The 21,721-nt window shown below is 32.7% G+C and overlaps 1 protein-coding gene across 2 annotated transcripts in view; it reads right to left on the minus strand.

Moving 5' to 3' along the window:
* LOC114335711 (ITG-like peptide) overlaps positions 1-21,721 on the minus strand; it is a 231,914-nt gene that overhangs the window by 78,597 nt on the left and 131,596 nt on the right. Inside the window, exons 1-2 of one of the 2 annotated variants that reach the window (XM_028286005.2) lie at positions 12,212-12,312; positions 3,998-4,033 (exon numbers count right to left, since the gene is read on the minus strand). The exons of the other annotated variant lie outside the window; for it this stretch is intronic. Of the exons in view, the coding sequence (XP_028141806.1) occupies positions 3,998-4,033; positions 12,212-12,217 (42 nt within the window). The 5' untranslated portion in view covers positions 12,218-12,312. Of the gene's footprint in view, positions 1-3,997; positions 4,034-12,211; positions 12,313-21,721 lie in introns of those variants that run through there. 2 annotated transcript variants of the gene reach the window in all.

Genomic DNA, 21,721 nt, shown 5'->3' on the forward strand with positions numbered 1-21,721 from the left:
AGGCACCGTAGGAATCTATAACTTAAATAGTAAAACCTAAAAGAAAACGATGCGTGGGAATTCCGTGAAGATTTTTAAAATTCACTGCATCTAGGTACAGCTGCACTGGAGCTAGGTGGTGGCTAGGTTAAGTAAGTCCGGAGCAGTCCATTTTACGAACAAGGGGAGGTAGTCATACAGGAAATCGTAGGAGTCTTTGATTATTATAATAATTACTTCCTGTATGACGACCTACCTTCGTTTTTTATTAAATAAATTAGATGGGTATTCAAATAAAATAAAAAACCAAAAAAGGTATATTTTTTATAAAAAAGACCCATTAAATATGTGATAAAGATACGGATTTATAAAAGCGTAAACATCGTGAATTAGAGGCGTGATGCATAACTTTTGAAACTATGTGTATAATTCCAGTTATGGTTTCAAGTTTATTTTTCGGATATACGTAACTACTGTAGCATCGCAGAATTAAAATTCGTTTATTTCGAAAACGGTTGAGTTCATCGAGAAGAATGTAGTTCATATATCTATTTTAAGTAAAAATATTAAGAGAATAAAAGTTTTTACTCAAAAATATGTAGAGTGCGGGATACAAAAATTGGAGGTATTAAATGAGCGCTGAAAGACGTATGTGGCGCCCTCTGGGTAATACATCATTTTTTGTGGCGAATTTAGATTTCTCGTTTCAAAAAACCCCCGCTTACGAAATTTCGTGTTGTTGTCCCATGCCTGCCAGGAAATATTCAAGAATAAATAAAAAAACTTTAACTTTGACACCCTGTATTTCAGTGATTACCAACTTTCCTACTAAGGTAAGAGCTTAAATCGACATATAAAAAAACTGAATTACCGTGTTCAATAGGGACTAGGTATACCTTCTTTATGTGGATTATTTGAAATTGTACCGATTGATAATTTTTGTTCTAGGGAACCTCAAGCCACGAATCTGAGAATTCTGTGCATTGGGGTAAACCTGCTTCAGTTAATAGTAAAAATAGCACATTTAAATATTCAGTAACTGTGATCAATTATAGTATTTATTAAATATATTTTGAGAAAAACAGTAAACGTTTGTCAAATTTTTGTGTGCATAGGAATGCCTGGAACTTTGACAAAACAGGGTTATCGAGAAAATTCAAAATTTGAACCCAACTGTATATAAATGTTCCATTAAAAATGAACGGCATTATATATTTTCATCATCATTTGATGTTGTTAATGTTATAAAGTGTGTGCCGTACAGGAATGTATGATTTCATAATGTGATGAAAATTACTTTGGAAGTCCTACTTATTTTGGGAAACCCTGTAGTTAAAAATGTACGGCATGAACATTTTTGTCATTATTAGTCATAGAATATTCTAAAACTATGTGTAAATATGATATTAAATATTATTATAGTAGCTGGGAAATGAATTTTCCAAATAGTAAAATTTAAAAAAAATAATTATTTGTATTCACCATCAATTTTTTTATGTCAATAAATTTGTACAGCATTTTCACATACAGTTTATAAAGTATAATAATTAGCTTCTAAAATTTATGCCGTTCAGGAAATAATAATTTTTCACTACAAAAAATGGCGTTTAGTATAGAACACTCAAAATTATGGAATAAATATTTTTTTGCCAAATAATTTGTACGGCACTCAGGTTTTTCATCATTTTAGAGCATAAGTAATACTCTGAAATCAGTGCCGTACTTTTCTAAATAATTTTTGTCAATAGGGGTTGAAATGAGAAAATTTACTTAAGGCTTGAAACTGTTTGAGCCAGTAGATTCGTACGGCACAGTAAAATATAACTTTAAAATATATATATTTACTTAATATTATGCATGCCGTAGAGTTTTCTATAATTTTTTTATCAATGAAAATATGCGGAAAATGAAAATTTTTTTTATGTTGCAGAACCATTATTTTTGTACGGTATATAGTTTTTATGTCTTATATTTTTAATATCTTCCTTGCGTCTTAATGCCGTCAATTTAAAAATAATTTATTTATCCGGTCCAAAAGTGAAAAGTTTGATGCGCCACTGTCGACGCATGTGCCACTGAAAAGTGACGGCACAGTGTTCAAACGTTTTCTTTTAGGTTCTACTATTTGAGTTATAGAATCTTATGGTGCCTAAAATGATTAGCAAATTTTTCCTATACGGCTCTTAGTCTAATGGAATGCAGGCCCAGAAACTATAAAAGAAGACGAGGACGACCACCGACTAGACGGACCGACGACATAACAAGAGTAGCGGGAAACTGGCTATAAGCGGCCCACTGTAGAGAACACTGGAAAGAACTGAGTGAGGCCAGTGTCCAGCAGTGAACGCAATTGGCTGATTGATGATGATGACCATCACTGTTAACTTTTTACGTTTCCTTCTTCTGACTTGAGATACCTCCTCCACCGAAACTAATGTTTTCTAATATGTTTCCTAATATCATCTCAAAAAAAAGGTATCTACCTGACGAACTATTTCTTTTTTATGTCTAAAAAGCTTTGATATGTACGCTATTATATTACTTTTAGGACAATTTCGTGATTTATTAATGAGTTTGCAATACTGAATAGTTTAAAAATTACTTTGAATCTATTTTTGCCTATAATTTGAATATCAATAATATATTTTTCTACGAGCTTGCAAAAATGTCTACTTTCGCGCACGCATTTTAGTTTAGAAAGTTTTACTTTTCCGCACGCGTGTTAATTTAGATATGTTAATATGGCTTTAAAATAATTATAATACATGCAATAAACTAATATTTAGATACTATTTACTAATTTATTTAAAATATATCTTATTGTGTTCATGTTTTATTGAAATTAACGCGAGAATTCGATGAAATATAGTTATTTTCCTAACAAGTGCAGGAAGTCATTCTTTTCCGCACGCGACTGCAGTTTGCCGAACGACGCGAAGCGGAAGTTCGGCAAGCAGTCGAGTGCGGAAAAGAGACTTTCTGCAAGAGTTAGGAACAATATTTTTTCTAACAGTCTTTAAAAAATTACCAAATCCTAATCAATTAATTTAATTCATATGAAAATACATACACAAATTAATTCTTTGACAAGGTTGTCAAAACCAAACTTTCAATATAGTTAGTTAGCATGACGACGATCTTGGTTTCCATGACGATGATTCAAAATGACTTATTGTCTACCGATTTGACTTTCGAATATTATGTCAAAATAATTTTATTTCATCGAATTGTCGCATTAATTTCATTAAAACAGGAACACAATAAGATATATTTGAAATAAATTAGTAAATAACATCTAAATATTAGTTTATTGCATGTATCATAATTACTTTAAGGCCATATTAACATATCTAAATTAACACGCGTGCGGAAAAGTAACACGCGTGAGGAAAAGTAACACGCGTGCGGAAAAGTGAAACTTTCTAAACTAAAATGCGTGCGCGAAAGTAGACATTTTTGCACGCTCGTAGAAAAAATTATTTTGACATAATATTCGAACGTCAAATCAGTAGAGAGTAACAGTGGTTTTGAATCGTCGTCATGGAAACCAAGATCGTCGTCATGCTAACCAATTATGCTGAAACTTTGGTTTTGACAACCTTGTCAAAGAATTAATCTGTGTATGTATTTTCAAATTAATTAAATTAATTGATTAAGATTTGGTCATTTTTTAAAGACTCATAGAAAAAATATTGTTCCTAACGCTTGCAGAAAGTCTCTTTTTCGCACTCGACTGCTTGCCGAACTCCCGCTTCGCGTCGTTTGGCAAACTGCAGTCGCGTGCGGAAAAGTATGACTTTCTGCACTTGTTAGGAAAATAACTATTTTTAAGTTCATTAACCTGTTTGAAGTTAATGTCCCACTCTAATAGGAAAAAATCTACTTAAGTTTTATCCTTGTGTTCCAAGTATACTAAATATGGACCAAAATCAAAAATATTATTTTTATTATTAAAGTTATACGTATTATAATTAACGAAATTTTTATTAAAATTACTAGAACTTAAGCTATTATTTACCTGGAGCGACACCGGGCCAGGGCCGCCCGTTTCAATATACTGATGTGATCTTGATTATTGATATGAGATAATATTCTTATATGTCACTTAATTTAATCAATGTATTAATACTAATCTAATTAATTAACCAGATCACATATCAATATGTTTTCAATCTCAGGGCGAATTATAAATTAATTACTTACTTTCGTGGCTTCAAATATTTCTTAATGGTTCCTAATCGGGATAGAAAAGAAAAGAGTAAAAAAAATACACATATGGGTTACAATTATAATCAAAATATTTTTTATTTTATTTAAAAGGCAATCAATGCTTAATATTTGCTATTTCTTATTATTCTTAAACATAACATTTACAAATGGGAATCTTATTTCCTTTTGGTTTTCAATTGAAAGTTTTTATTAACATTTAACTATTAGGAGTTATTAGGAACAACTCTATTTAAGTTTGATGAAGCTTTTCTGATATTATTGATTATGTTATTCAATTTTTTATGTGGAATTTAATACGAAAAACCCATACATTCATGTCCAAACAAATGAGACTGACCTTTTCCTGGTGAACTGAAAATGTCCTCACACAAGACCCGTTTCCTGCTATCCTTGGCTGCGATCAAACCTCGTCCTGGCTTCCAGTAATGTTCTCCTTTGAAAAACTAGCTCGAATAGCTCTCGTTCCTGCTTTTGTCGTGATGCTGTGTTCTACCTTTTTCGAAACTGCTATCAGCTACCGGGACACTCTTGGCTCAAGGAGGTTCTTTTACTCTCGACCTGGCCTACTTCTCGTTCCACGATAAATACTCCACACTCACGGAACTATACCGGCTTTCTCACTCTCCGTACACTACCGTCTACTACTCGACTTCACTTCTCGACAGCTCAAAACATTCTGCTCTCACTTTGTCATCCATTCCCCTACTTTCTAAATATCCCTTCCAGATTCACAAATCAATTTTCCACCACCAACTCTCATTCGTAATATTTCTCAAAACCAATTTTTAATCTTTCTAAATATGCTTAATGGATTTCAAAAGAAAATATTTAATTCCCATTCTAAAATACTTTCTAACTATTTACAAATTTTAATGACCTATTCTCTCTTTCAAATGAGTCTTATTTAGCATAGGCTAATGATCGAAACCTTCCGCGAAAAACGATAATGAACTATCATCTATTTCACTGAGTTTTATTTAGCATAGGCTAATGATCGACCTTCCGAGAAGAACGATAATGGTACGCGTCATTCACTTTGTTTATCTAAGCACATTGTTCCGAGTTTCGTACGCTTATTCTAATCACTTCTTAAAATTACATATAACAATTTTTTGTATACAGGTTGTTTTAAATGTATATGCCCGTGGTTGAGAAAATTGAAAATATTTTATATTAAAGTGAATTTTGTTTATAATTATCAAATTTTAATTTTTATATCAAATAGAAATATAACAAATCCCCGCCTTGTATTCGATAAAATTTATCTGCATTTTTAAATAAATTTTCTCGAGGCAAAACCAACTCCCTGTATATTTTCTTACTTTAATCTATGTCTTATACCCTAACTTACTATCTACTTCATGTAATTCTGTCTTTTATTCGTGATATTTGTATACATCGTGAATATTATAAATTCCTCGGATCTTTTCCGAGTTCCTGTGCCTCAACTCATAACTATTTATCCCATTTTCATTATTCACGATGTACGGGCCTTCGAAAACAGGCATCAACTTTGCGCAAATGCCGCCAGGAAGATTTGATACTCGTAATGCCCTCACGAGTACTTTTTCACCCTTTTGGAAAGTCACTGGTCTTCTTTTTCTATTTTGTTCCTGTCTTTGGATATATTTTTCGTTGCTTCGCCGTAATCTTCTCTGTACGGTTTCAAACACCTGTTGATATTCTTTTGGCTCTTGGTCTTCCCATGGCCTTATCGGCATTACACCCTTCATGATGTATTCTGGGGTCTCCTTTGTTACTGTGCTCGGAATTGTATTTAGATACCTTTCTATTTCCGCCATTTTCCTGTCCCAGTGGCGATGTTGACCATCTGTTGCAATGCGAAGAAATTTCGTCACTTCCTGTATGAATCGTTCCGAAGGATTACTCTGTGGATGCCTGATGCTGACAAAATTTGTCTCTATTCCTCGTTCTCGAAGTTGTCCTTTGAAACGATCATTTCGGAAATACGTTGCATTGTCCAGTAGGATCTTTTTTGGTGTTCCTACTATGGCTATAAAATTGTCGATTTTTCTTAATATTTCCTCCCCCTTTGTGGTGCGGCAACTATATACTTTTACGTATTTTGAAAACACATCCACCATTACCAGAATATGTTTGTTCCTTTTAGTGGTCATAATTAGATCGCTTAACATATCTATTGCTACAATGTCTAGTTTGTTTCGGGCTTCAATATTTTTGGCAACATTTTCGTTTTTGAAATTCCGACTCTTATATTTTTGACATACATCGCACTTCTGGGTAATTTCCTTTGCAATGCGGTAATCCTGTCGGCTGATGTAATTTTCCCTAAAAACGAGCCAAACTTTTCTGCTACCGATATGCCCATTGTCCTCATGTAATTTCTTTATTATCTTTTCGGCCAATGTCTGTGTCACTAAATATAGTTCCTTTCCGTCTATTCTCTTAAAATATATGTCATTTTCTACTTCCGCTCTTCTTTTCTCTCTTTCCTCTAGGTCTTCTTGGTTTGTCCTCATCTCATTTAACGAATATATCCCTTCTTCTTGTATTAATCTATTTAGTCCCACCTGTAGAGTAATTGTTTCCTTTTTTCCCGTGTCCTCATCCCGTGTTAGAGCGTCGGCTATTATGTTGTCTTTTCCTTTTATATATCGGAACTCAAAATCATACTCCTGTAATAATAGAATGCCTCTATGTATTCTATTATTTACTAATCTATTCTTCATGATATGTACTAAAGCTGCATGGTCTGTTTCGATTGTGAATTTTGCTCCCAATAAGTAAAACCTCAATTTGTTTACGCAATATAGTACACTGGCAAACTCCAATTCTGTAACACTATATTTTCTCTCATGTGTTTTAGTCACTCGCGATATAAAACATATCGGCACTTCTTGGTCGTTTTGTATTTGAGACAGAACTCCTGCAAATTTTTGTATGGACGCATCAGTTCGGAGTATAAAAGGTAAATTGTAAATGGGGTGGTATATTTTCGTTCCTTTTGCGAATTCTCGTTTTAATGTTTCGAAAGCTTCCTCCTGTTCTTCTTTCCAATTCCATTTTATTCCTTTTTTAAGCAACTTTATCAGAGGGATTTCCTTTTGGCTCAAATCGGGAATCAGTTTTTTAAAATAATTAATCGTGCCAAGAAAACCTCTCAATGTTTTCAAATTCGTTGGTCTTGGGTATTCATCTATGAGCTTGACTCTGTCTTCGGATAATCTTACTGTTTTGGTGTCCAATTGAAAACCCAAATAAATGACTTCTTTTTGAAAAAATTGACATTTTTCAATGTTTAATTTCAATCCCGCTGTGTCCAATTCTTGCAGAATTATTTCTATGTGTTTCAGATGACTCTGAGTATCTTGTGAAAAAATTAATAAATCATCGATATAATGAACTATGAAATCTTCGTGGCGATTCAAAATGGTATGTAGAGCTCGGACGAGTGCAGCACAAGCACTCTGCAATCCAAACGGCACTACCTTAAACCGGTAGACAATACCATCAATAGAAAAAGCGGTGTAGTTTCTACACTTTTCAGCTAACGGTATCAACCAAAAACTGTGTTTTAAGTCAATTTTCGAAAATATGTGTGACCCCGTGATTCTTCCAAAAATGGCCTCGATGTTTAGAGGTGATTCATATTGTGATACAGTGTGCTGGTTGATATTCCTGGCATCTAAACATAATCTCAATTCTCCACTGCTTTTCTTTACTATCACAATCGGGTTAACATACGGTGAATCACATCTTTCGATGATTTGATCTTCCAACATTTTATTTATTTCTTCTTTCACCTCTTGTCGATACTTGTATGGAATCGGGTAAGTCTTTGATCGAAAATTTCCCAAGTTTTTCACCTCAAATGAATGTTAGTACTTTTTAGCCACTCTGTTTTCCTCATTGATCAAATTTTCGTAGTTTCTTAACATCATCCGCAATTCTTTTTCTTTCCCTTCTCCACATATCAATTTTCTGTCTTTTTTCTCAGATTCTTCACACATGTTTACCGTGCATTCTGCATCCTCGTTTGCATATACCTCCTCTTCAAATACCACTGTTTCAATCATATTCTTTTCACTTTCATTTTTTAGCTTTATTTCTTCTTCTCCTGAGCCCGTCTCTTCTTTTGAGGAATTCCAGGTTTCCTTTGTTTCTGATACTCTCAAATTTTCTTCTTCTGGGCTCAACTCTTCTTTTGAGGAGCCACAGGTTTCATTTTCTTTTATCTTTTTCTGACCTTTTCTCCTTTTTTTTCTTTGTCCTTGCTTCGCTGCCAAATTCATTTCCACTGTTTGTTCTTTACCTGATTCGTCCGTATTTTGTTTCTCATGTTCCTTGTCCTGTTCTTTTTCTTTTTCTTCTGTTAGTTTCATCGTATTATTTTTAAAATCTATCACTACATGTTTTTCTGCCAATTCGTCCACTCCTACTATCATGTCATGTGACATGTTTGGCATTATTACACATTGTAGTGCATACATATTCTTGCCCAGTCGTACCATTACTCGTATGCCTTCATTTATAGTTGCCAATGTCCGTTTGTTTGCGCCCACTAAATTTACCCTAGGTATTTTATAAATTAAATTTGTTAAGTTAACATCTTCTATTAGTTTTCTGTTGACCAATGTTATTTCAGATCCAGTGTCTATCATAATTTTAATTGGTTTCTCGTTGATAAATCCATCCACAAATTTTAAATTAACTCCATTTTTCTTTTCGTTGTTTCCTGCCAATTTAATAAACTCCTTGGGGTGACAAAAGATTCCTGTTTGATTTTTGGTTTTTAGTGAGCGCCGTCGTGAAAAGACGCCGGTTGCTCATCGTTGTTTATATTTTCGTCATAATGTCTCTCTCCGTCATATTCATCTGTCTGGGTATTATTTACTTCTCTTCTATTTTCTCTTGGTCTGTCGGATCTGTTTCGGTTTTCTCGATATCCCTGTTCATTTTGTCTACCATTATTTCTGTTTTCTTGATTTGAGCGTGTGGTGTTTCTATTCTGGTATTCTCGATTTCTGTCCTCATTCCATTGCCTATTTCTTTGTTCATAATTTCCTCTTCCGTTGTCTCTATTTTCGTTTTCCCTTCTGGGATTAAAATCTCGTCTTGTATAGTCCCTCCTATTTTGATTTCTATCTCTGTAATCTTGTGTTTCTCGGGGCCTGTAATCTTCTCGCGACCTTCTTGATTTTCTTTCTCTTAGACGTGATTCTCTTATTTGTAGGAATTGGCATAAACTATCTATGTCTTTGTAATTTTGCAATGTGATATGGTCTTCCAGCGTTTCCTCGAAATGTCTTGCAATCAGTTCGACTAATTGTTCCGATGAGTAATTATATTGTAAATGTTTTGCATTATTGTAAATTTGCAAAGCATATGTCCTTTCTGATACACCCATCCTATCATTGTATTTCCCATTTTGCAATTCCTTGTTAATTTCCAATTGTTGGACCTTTCCCCAGAAATAATTCAAAAATTTTTGTTCAAATTGTTGCCAATTGCCGAATTCTTCTTCTTTACTATCGAACCATAGGCTTGCTTCATATTTGAGATGGTTTCTGATAGTTTCTTTTGCTGTTTCGAAATTTCCGATGTGCTGTATTTTCTTTTTCAGGCTATTTATGAACGGCACTGGGTGTAATCTTCTTACGTCCCCGCCAAACCTTATCTTCACGTCATCTGTGCTATGTATAACCATTTCTCTTCTTTCTCCGACATTTTGTTGAGTATTGATTTCCGCAATCTTTCTTTCCACTTCTTCTATGTCTGCTTGAATAGCGTTTTGCAACTTGTTTTCCAAACTTTCCATTTCTTTTTTCTGGCAATTCGTTATCTCCTTTATTTTGCTTTTGATTTCTTTAATCTCTGTCTCTTGTTGTCCCATATCGTTCTTGATCATTGTCAAACATCCTTTTACTTCCTTTTCATACTTTCCTATGCGTTCCTCCATTTTCTTGTTGTTCTCTTCTATTGCTTGTTTCATTTTTTGTTGTGTTTCATCCATTTTTTTATCCAATTTTTGTTGTGTTTCATCCATTTTTTGATCCACTTTATCCATTTTCTTTGATGTTTCTTCCATGGCTTGTTTCGTTTCACGTTGATTTTCATCCAGTTTTTGTTCCATTCTTTGTGACTGGAGTTGCATCATTTGTAATATTTTATCTATTCCTGATAATTCTTGCTGTTCTGATGCCATGATTGTCGTGTCTAAAATGTCTTCTTGGTCTGAATTATTCTCTTGATTTGAATGTTCTTTTTGTTTTTTGTTGTCTTTGCTTTGGCTTCTTGTCACAGACATTTGTTTTCAAGAAGTACTGTCCCCGCCAAATATGAAATTTTACTAGTATGTTACCAAGACGACTTTTTCTCACCCAAATATTATAAATTGTCAATAAATATATCAAATGTAATATCGTAAAAATAAAATATTAAATCAGTTATGTAAAATTTGTACCTAAAGAGATCTAAAATTTTATGTTATCAAATGTAAGTATCTCACTTTTTACCACAGGCATATAAATTTTCAAATACCGGCTTTACTCTTTCTATCCTTCAAATTTGCCACTAGAAATACTTTACAATGCTTTCCACGTTGGACGACAGTTGATGTGATCTTGATTATTGATATGAGATAATATTCTTATATGTCACTTAATTTAATCAATGTATTAATACTAATCTAATTAATTAACCAGATCACATATCAATATGTTTTCAATCTCAGGGCGAATTATAAATTAATTACTTACTTTCGTGGCTTCAAATATTTCTTAATGGTTCCTAATCGGGGTAGAAAAGAAAAGAGTAAAAAAAATACACATATGGGTTACAATTATAATCAAAATATTTTTTATTTTATTTAAAAGGCAATCAATGCTTAATATTTGCTATTTCTTATTATTCTTAAACATAACATTTACAAATGGGAATCTTATTTCCTTTTGGTTTTCAATTGAAAGTTTTTATTAACATTTAACTATTAGGAGTTATTAGGAACAACTCTATTTAAGTTTGATGAAGCTTTTCTGATATTATTGATTATGTTATTCAATTTTTTATGTGGAATTTAATACGAAAAACCCATACATTCATGTCCAAACAAATGAGACTGACCTTTTCCTGGTGAACTGAAAATGTCCTCACACAAGACCCGTTTCCTGCTATCCTTGGCTGCGATCAAACCTCGTCCTGGCTTCCAGTAATGTTCTCCTTTGAAAAACTAGCTCGAATAGCTCTCGTTCCTGCTTTTGTCGTGATGCTGTGTTCTACCTTTTTCGAAACTGCTATCAGCTACCGGGACACTCTTGGCTCAAGGAGGTTCTTTTACTCTCGACCTGGCCTACTTCTCGTTCCACGATAAATACTCCACACTCACGGAACTATACCGGCTTTCTCACTCTCCGTACACTACCGTCTACTACTCGACTTCACTTCTCGACAGCTCAAAACATTCTGCTCTCACTTTGTCATCCATTCCCCTACTTTCTAAATATCCCTTCCAGATTCACAAATCAATTTTCCACCACCAACTCATATTCGTAATATTCCTCAAAACCAATTTTTAATCTTTCTAAATATGCTTAATGGATTTCAAAAGAAAATATTTAATTCCCATTCTAAAATACTTTCTAACTATTTACAAATTTTAATGACCTATTCTCTCTTTCAAATGAGTCTTATTTAGCATAGGCTAATGATCGAAACCTTCCGCGAAAAACGATAATGAACTATCATCTATTTCACTGAGTTTTATTTAGCATAGGCTAATGATCGACCTTCCGAGAAGAACGATAATGGTACGCGTCATTCACTTTGTTTATCTAAGCACATTGTTCCGAGTTTCGTACGCTTATTCTAATCACTTCTTAAAATTACATATAACAATTTTTTGTATACAGGTTGTTTTAAATTTATATGCCCGTGGTTGAGAAAATTGAAAATATTTTATATTAAAGTGAATTTTGTTTATAATTATCAAATTTTAATTTTTATATCAAATAGAAATATAACAATACATTGTTACATTTTACACTTGAATTAACAAATTAGATACAAATCAACTTTTTAGAAAGTAATTTGACTTTTTGTGTACGCTTATCGGTAGGTAGTCGTTAAATTCGACTATCTACGGCAAGCAAACACTCAAGACTGATAGTGATAAAGCTCTCTTTATAGTCTCTGCTAGTGGAAATGTGTATTTTATCATATTGTGATGATAGTGCTGTCGGTCTTTAAAATACCGCTCCCGAAGCCAAACAAAAATAACTTCTTGTTATCTTTAGTCTGAGATCTTAACAATAAAACAAACATTGTTATAGATACGTTCAAGTTTTTCCATTGAAGGCTAGTGCTTAAAATCCCTTAAAATCCCTTGGATTACCTGAAGGATAAATGGGTCGTTACTAAGGCAACTAAAGATCAGGAACAAATTAAGAAAGTAAGCGGCAGAACAAATATTAGGCAAATAATAAAACAAATGTGGGATACGTTTTTATAAAAGACATCTTCAGAAACTCATATTACAGGAAAAAGTCGAAACTAAAAGAGACAGGGGAAATTGCAATTATTTTTGTTCCGCTCTTAGAATTTGCGAGATTGACAAAATATATGGAGAAATGTATAGTAGAAATATCTGAAGTATCAATTCATGAATTCATCATATCCCGATATCTGTAATAACTGAACGACTAAGAGGAAGATACATCTTAAAATCCATTATACCGTGTGTCCTACAAGTTTTGGCACATAATGGGTTTTAATTTTAACAAAAACAAAAAATATCAAGTTGGCTGAAAACAAAAGAATCTTTACTTTTTAAACGCTTTTCTTTACTTTAATAGTTTGCATCAAATCTTTAGACGTTAATTTGACTGATTTTTCTTCAATGCAAATGAATGAAAATTTGCAGACATATACATTTGCGGGAACAATACACGAATAGTCAATAAAAAAAATTATGTCCATTAATTGATTAAATAAAAAAAAACGATTTTAATGGAAAATGTTTATATTCTCTTGTTTTTTACAATGTCGAAACTTGAAACTTTTATGGATTGTAGCTAATGATATGAACTATACATAATTTCACTTTTTACGTTAATTGTTTACGTCATGCTTCATAAATAAACAATAAAGTTTCAAATTTTGAACGCTCATATATTTGTTTATAAATAAATCGGCGTTTACTCGTGTAAAAATTCCATAACGATACGAAACAAAACTTCAACCAAAACTCGAATTAAAAAAAATCGTGTTTTTATCGTAGTCTTAGAAAAACCACCGGTAGAGACGTTTTGTGCTACAATTAACATTAGAATTCGTTTTTTCTTATTAATTAGTTCAATCGTTTGGGTCAAATTTTTGGACGTTAATTTGGCTGCCTTTTCTTCAATGCAAATGACTAAAAATTTGAAGATATATGCATTCGCGGGAACAATACACGAATAGTCAATAAAAATTTTTTTGTTTATTATTTGTTTAAATAAAAAAAAAACGATTTTAACGGAAAAAGCTTAAATTCTCTGGTTTTTTACAATGAAGAAACTTGAAACTTTTACAGATTGTAGCTAATTATATGAACTATACTTAATTTTACTTTTTACTTTAATTATTTACGTTATACTTCATAAATAAACAATAAAGTTTCAAATTTTTTGCCGATTCTACCCTACTTTTCATGTTTGTACATCATATGTTTTATACATATTTTAATAAACATGACGATATATTTTAATGTTTGAAAAGTGCAAGACTACAAAGTAAAACATAAAAAAATATAAAAAATATATTTTTAAGAAACGCTTTTCTTTAGTTATACGAGTGACTAAAATTAAATATATTACAAAAAAATCAACCAAAAAGCAAAAATAAAAAAAAATTGAAAAAATCTAACACATTCGTTAAAGAAAAGCGTGGTGTGAAATCCGTTTATTCGATGAAGACGCGCCACGATTTTCTTTGACGAATGTGTTAGATTTTTTCAATTTTTTTTTATTTTAACTTTTTAGTTGATTTTTTTATATGTTTAATTTTAGTCACTCTTAGCTAAAGAAAAGCGTTTCTTAAAAATATTTTTTTCATATTTTTTTATTTTACTGTCAGCTGAGATTTACTTATTTTGAAGTTTTCGCTTATTTTGAAGATGTCGAATAAATAAGAAATAAGAAAGTATCTACAAGTTGGTTGGGCGGGTACCCAAAGCTGCAATCTGTCGAATATTCCTGAATGAAAACATTTCACGCAGAAACATTCAGAGAACAACAGCTGAGTGCAAGCAGGAAATACCAGGTCTGAATATACCAAAAAGTGGAAGACCTCGTGCATTGTTAGATAAAAATATAAAGTGAAATTTGCAGATACTATCCTTGTCTGGTGTGAATTTCTAACAGGGGTGTAATCCGAACTTTTGTGGGAAGAGTGAGAGGTGAAGATTTGAATAGTCAGAGCTATATTAATAACTGCCTTCCCAAATTTCTTCAGTTTGTCCACGATAATTATTCTATTCCGATATTGTGTTTTGGCCAAAAATAACTTCGACAACATCACATCCTCTTTGTACCAAAAACGATAATCCTCCAAACTTGTTGCAGGCCCGCCCAATAGAGGATTTCTGGGCTTTACTATATAGGAAGGTTTATCGGGGAGGCTGGGAAGCCTAAGATGAAGAACAATAGTTAAGACGGCAAATTTAGGAAAAACTAAAAGAATTTCATCTGGATTCCGTCCAGGACCTCATGAGAGACATTCGAAGGAATTTGCTTCTAATAGAAGCTTCTAGAAGTATCTATAGGAAGAAGGAGAGTGTCAACGTTGAAGAATTTAAGGGACTGGTTTAAATGCATTTCTATAGAACTTATCAGAGCAGCGGTAGATAGAGTAAAGATAGTGATGATGATATCCAACCTTCGACTGGGAGACGGCACTTGAAGAAGAAGAAGAAGAGCAGCATGGTCTACTCCACATAATTTGATAGTATAGTTTAGTTAAAGTTGAGTTGTAATTTATGATAGCTAGTTAGTGTGTCTAAATAAGTTTCTTCATTAAAAACATTCAGATAAATAATTTGTGCCAAAACTTTTACGACACACGTTAATCTTAAAATATGTCTGGAAAATATAGTGCTCTGTATTGATCTGTTTTCATAATATGTACTTCTAGAAAACTGTAAATTAATGGAAAACTTTCCGCTATATCTAATATTATTAATAATTAAAGAAAATGAATGCGGTTAAATCGTTTCTCAACTTCATTAATCACCCAGCAATGTATAAAACTTCTAAATATTTTCTTTTGTGTAGGTGAGTTTATGACGCATTTGTTATGGGTTTAGAAAATATGATTTGTTTTCTACGTCTTGCGTCATGCTGCTAAAGGGATACAATCATAACATTTTTATTTTTCCTTATCGTCTGAAATTTGATGTTGTTTTCCTAGCAATCATTCGGTAGTATGTTTTTACAAAGATATCAATCTTGTTTTGTTTCTTAAGTGTAGAACTGAATTTATTTTCCATTTCTACTTAAGTTTTTTACAAAGAGGTACATACAGGGTGTATACACGCCAAAGTTTGACAAGATACAAGAGAAACAAATGCCTGGCAAGCCTTCATTGAAGGTTTATCGACAGGATTGCGAACAGCAGCGTAGGCAAGGGCCAACACATCTAATTTATTGTCGCCCATATTAGCAGCGGTACTGGTTTTCTGTAAAATAGTGCCCTTGTTTTTATATCGAAGAAAACCAGACACTATCAATAAAGACATGAATACCATATTATGCTTCGTCAAGTGATTTGAAAACATTTTTCAGCGTGTAGATAGGTTACTCTGTCATAGTAGTGGATTATGCATCTTATTAAAGCCGCCGTATTGAACGCATCCCAACAATGATGGATGACTAATAGAAAATCCATCATGCAGAGCTGGCTACGAGAAAAATATATTTCATTTACAGAGGGTATGGACAAAGTAGTACTAATGACAACCATCAAGGAGCATCGTGGTAGATATCGTCAATATGCCGTCAATGAGTAGTCTTCATGTTATTACTGTTTGATCTTACAAGATCCTCGTACTCGCATCATAACGAGTATCATTATATGCTAGTTGCATTACACATTCATATGATTCGATAGTTTCGCACAATCACGTAATATGCGCCATCATGAACTGGACACCACTGGGACCAAGAAAAAGAGGAAGACCCAGGATAAGATGGTGGAACCAGATAGAGGAAGACATAAAAATAATGAAAATAAAAGACTGGAACACAAGATGCAGAAACAGAAAATATGGAAAGTACACAACAAACGCTGCAAAGACACAAATATATTTATAAGAAATAAACAAAAGAGAAATAATCCACTTGGAGAAAAGGATTAATACATGCCCCGGCATTGTCGTTATCCAATAGGATTGAACGGCTGTGATGATTATAATTAGAGCTCGGGAAATATGCACTTAAAATCCCCTAAAATATGCATGCAAATATGCACAAAAAGCAGTTAAAATATGCTTTTATACATTTAATGCATATAAATAAAAAACTGGTTTCCCCAAGGTGTTATTTCAGTTTTTAATGAATTGATAATTTCAATACTTTGGTCTAATGAAATGTTTCGCTTTTCTAATTTAGTAATTGATTCAGCAATATTTACAAAATTGGTCTGGATATGTATCAAATTACTTTTTATTAACAGTTTTTTTTAAACATCCACACATTTTTTATAGCACCTGAGCTATCTACTTACTTCGAAGCCCCGAGCATCAAGCTATTCCCTATCTAGTTATCAAAGGTTCAGGTGGTAAAGGCCTATTAACTATAAATGATTTTAAACTCAGTTTTACTATTAATCCACTTTTTCAGAAGAATTGATTTAGTGGCATTTTGTTTTGGCATTATCAAACACTTATGATAAACACTTAAACAAACCTTAACTGAAATGAATAAGGACAGGACAGAACGACAATTGCAATTTATGTTTTGCTAATACAAATTCTGGTAATTTGTTATCTGTTAAGCTTTCGGGAAAAACAATATTGAATCATGATTTTATTAATGCTGCCGGCAATCGGCTTATCGCATTACTGTCCATTAGAGCCTATTGTCATATTATGCTAATACCAACTTTACCAATTGCATTACTTTTCTCAGATGTTTGTCCATATTGTGATATATCTGAAAATATGCACTTTTAATAAATGCATATATATGCACTTATACAATTTAACCAAAATATGCAAATATGCGCTTAATATGCATTTTGCATATTTCCCGAGTTTTAATTATAATGAAGTAGACATACAATTTCATAGTAATAACCCGCTATAAGAAGTATTCACTTTTGTCGATACTCCCTAAGTGTCTTCTTCTTCAGGTGCCGTGTCCGTATTCAGACGTAGGCCGTCATCATGTTTACAAGTTCCTGAATCCTCTCTCTGTCGGCTGCTACGCGAAATAATTCTTCTACCGTGGAACCACACTATTGTCTAATATTACGCAACCCGGAAATTTTCTTTCGACCAATCCATCTCTTTCCCTTCACTTTTCCTTGTATTATAAGGCGAAGTAGATGGTATTTACGTCCTCTAAATATATGGCCGAAGTATTCTGATTTTCTCCTCTTTATGATGTTTATGAGCAGAAGTTCTAAATTCATCATTTGAAGAACATTTTCATTGGACGTGTGCGAAGCCCACGATATCTTTAGGATTCGTCGATAGCACCACATTTAGCATTGTGGTTTTAAACGTCCATGTCTCACAACTATACAATAATATAGACCACACGCAACATTTTAGGACCTTCTTGAGAATGTTCATCGACACACTTCGGTTACATAAAACTGGTTTTTAGGTCATAAAAGCCTTACGTGATATTTCAATCCTGGTTATTATCTCTTCATCACAATCGCAATTTATATTTAACCAACTGGCGAGGTATTTAAAATGGTTTACCCGTTTTATCTCCTCTCCATCAAGAGAGAGCACGCCTTGATCTACATTTATCTTTCCAACTGCCATCCACTTTGTCTTTGAAATATTGATTTTTAGGCCTCTACGATAACTTTCTTCACTGACTAGATTTATTAATGTCTGGAGATCTTCTAAATTTTCTGCAAGAATGGCTGTGTCGTCAGCGTATCTGATATTGTTGATTACTTCTCCGCTCAGTCTTACTTCCTCTTGTCTGTCGCCCAATGCCTCCCTAAAGATTTCTTCAGAGTACAGATTAAGGGCCAATTTCTCATATCGAGTTCAACTCCAGTTTAACCTGAACTTTTAGTGAACGTCAGTTTAAAGTAAAAAAATCGTCTTTCTCAATTCACGTTCAACCGATGGCAGTTTAAACTTGAACGACGCTTGAACGCTGGAATTCGGCCGTTCAAAGATTTCAGAACCCAGTTGAGATGATTTCATGGATTACGCATGCGTTGTATTAACACGAAACGCTGTCATAATATAAATATATCCTATTTTATTATATTAAGCCTAACGATAAACCATAACATTATTTTTGTTTTTATAACATTTATTTATAATTATTAAAATGACTATTTATGACTATAAATACTTAAATTTAACTTTATTCAAAAACAGCATAAAAATGGTCGTACAAAATGGCGATAGTTTTTACCTTTTGCCATCTATTGGCATTTCTCGAAAGCTGTAGAACGTGCACTGACATGAACGTGCAATGAGAAATGCATTCCAAACAAAACCGAAGTTCACCGGTGAACTGAGGTCAACTGAACCATAAATTAAGGCAGGTATGAGAAATCGACCCTAAAGAGACTGGGTGACAAAACACAACTCTGTCGCACTCCACATTTGATGGGCAGTTTTTCAGTATAACTAACTTGGATAGATGATACTTGATTGTAAATAGCTATTTGTATAACAAGGGAGGAAAGTGCTACTTTTCCTCCCGAGAATGAAGTTTACTGCCCGACGCGTAGCGGAGGGCAGTAATAATTCAAGGGAGGAAAAGGCACTTTACTCCCACGTTATACATATGGTTTTTCCACCTTCCTCAAATAACAAGTCATTTTTTCATTTTTACTTAATTTATTTATCTAACTAACCAACAAAATTTATTATAACTAAAAGTAACAAGTAGGTACAATATAACTGTCAACTGTCAAATATAAGTCAAATTATTAATGTAAACATTGTTAAATCAGAATAACAATTTACTGTTTTTTACCATTCTGCAAAATACAGTGTTTTTAAATAAACGTTAAAATGTATAGATACTTACGTAATAGAAAATAGATATTGTACAGGGCGTCAATAAGTTATATTTCATGAATGAAATACCATGACGTCACTTTTACTTTTCCTCCCTAGGGAGGAAAAATATTTTCCTCCCTAGGGAGGAAAAGTACAACTTTGCTCCCTACAATCAGGCCCGGAAAAGTCTACTTTCGGTAGAGGTAAGTGGAAAAAATATTTAAGCAGTCTAATGTCGTAGTGGTCACCTCCTGCTGGCTGTAGGCAATTGAAAAGTATATTCTGTTGTACTCAGTCGACTGCCTTCTCGAAGTCGATGTAACGAACATAAACGTTCTTTCGGAATTCACAGCTTTTTTGTAAAACAACGTGCATACAAAATAGTGCTTCTCTAGTTCCTAGACCATCTCTAAATCCAAATTGCTTATTACCCATTCTACTTTCACATAGAAGGAATACTCGGTTTTGTATAATTTCCCAAGTGTACTCGCCGTCTTTTTCTATAACAATTTGAATTGCTCATCGTTCAAGATCTTATTGTATTGTTGCTTTGATTTATCGCAAATAAATGTTAAAATATTTACTTTTTCTTTAAATAAGTATGTATACAGCATGTAAATATGAACAGGAATAACAAATTTTATTATACTGTTTTATCTTCTAAACGACAAATAACGATATGCCAGAAACACATTTACCAAGAGTTTGAAAGAAATTAATATACAGCCTCGAGCTTTCCATCCAAAGCATACTTGGATAAATTGGATGAAAAAACTTTACCTTCTGTAAGGTAATACAACAGAAGGAAATTCGGGATAAAATATTTAGGGAAAAAAACTGAAATTTATGATTTTTCCTGAACGGTTTTTTATGAAGCGGCGAAGAGAGCGTGGAAACGAATTTATAAAAGCAGTCCTCAAAATTATTTAATAACGTTGAAATGAAAGCGCTTATTATACAGGGTGTCCCGAAAAGATTGGTCATAAATTATACCACAGATTCTGGGGTCAAAACTAGGTTGATTGAACCTCACTTAGTTATATACAATAGTGCACACAAAAAAGTTACAGCCCTTTGAAGTTACAAAATGAAAATCGATTTTTTTTCATTTATCGAAAACTCTTAGAGATTTTTTATTGAAAATCGACATGTTGCACTCTTATGGTAGCAACATCTTAAAAAAAAATTAAAGTGAAATTTGTGCACCCCATAAAAATTTTATGGGGGTTTTGTTCTTTAAACCCCCCCAAACTTTTGTGTACGTTCCAATTAAATAATTATTGTGGCACCATTAGTTAAACACAATATTTTTAAAACTTTTTTGTCTCTTAGTAGTTTTTCGATAAGCCAGTGTTTATCGAGATATTTTGAATATTTGTCGAATCCACCACATATTTGTATATGGTTAAGTACGATTGTAGCGACCTGTTAGTAAGCTGAAAATTTATTTATAATTTACATTTTTAGGTATATTTTGAAAAAGAAGCCACATCTCGATAAAAGGTGACTTATCAAAAAAAGATTAAGAGGCAAAAAAGTTTTAAAAACACTGTGTTTAACTAATGGTACCACAATAATAGTTTAATTAGAACGTACACAAACATTTGAGGGGTTTAAAGGAACAAAACCCCCTTAAAATTTTTTACGTAAACATATTAAAAAAAAGCCGCATCTTGATAAAAACTTAGTTGTCGACAAAATACTAGGAGGTAAAAAAGTTTTAAAAACGTTGTGTTTAAGTAATGGTACTACAATAATAAATTAATTGGAACGTACACCAAAGTTTGGGGGGTTTAAGGGAACAAAACCCCCATAAAATTTTTATGGGGTGGACAAATTTCACTTTAATTTTGTTTTAAGAGGTTCCTGCCATAATAATCATACATGTCCATTTTCAACAAAAAATCTCTAATAGTTTTCGATATATTGAAAAAAATCAATTTTCATTTTGTAACTTCAAAGGGCTGTAACTTTTTTTATGAGCACATTTGTACAAAGGTAAGTTAGGTTCAATAGAACTATTTTTGACCCCAGAATGTGTGGTATAATTTATGACCATTCGTTTCGGGACAGCCTGTATACAGTTAAAAATACAATTTTAAAATAGCAAGAAATTCAATTTAAAACGTGTTTTAATGAAAATGTGATAAATGTATTTATACAAAGAAATATTTATTAAATAATCATGTTTTACCTTATAATAACATACGCCCGTTTATGAAAGTAAAACATAACACACTAAAAATAAAATTAAAACAAATAATGCAAAAAAAATAAATTGGTTAACTCGGT

The sequence above is a fragment of the Diabrotica virgifera genome, chromosome 6 (genome assembly GCF_917563875.1).
Source record: "Diabrotica virgifera virgifera chromosome 6, PGI_DIABVI_V3a".
In the NCBI taxonomy this organism is placed as follows: domain Eukaryota; kingdom Metazoa; phylum Arthropoda; class Insecta; order Coleoptera; family Chrysomelidae; genus Diabrotica; species Diabrotica virgifera.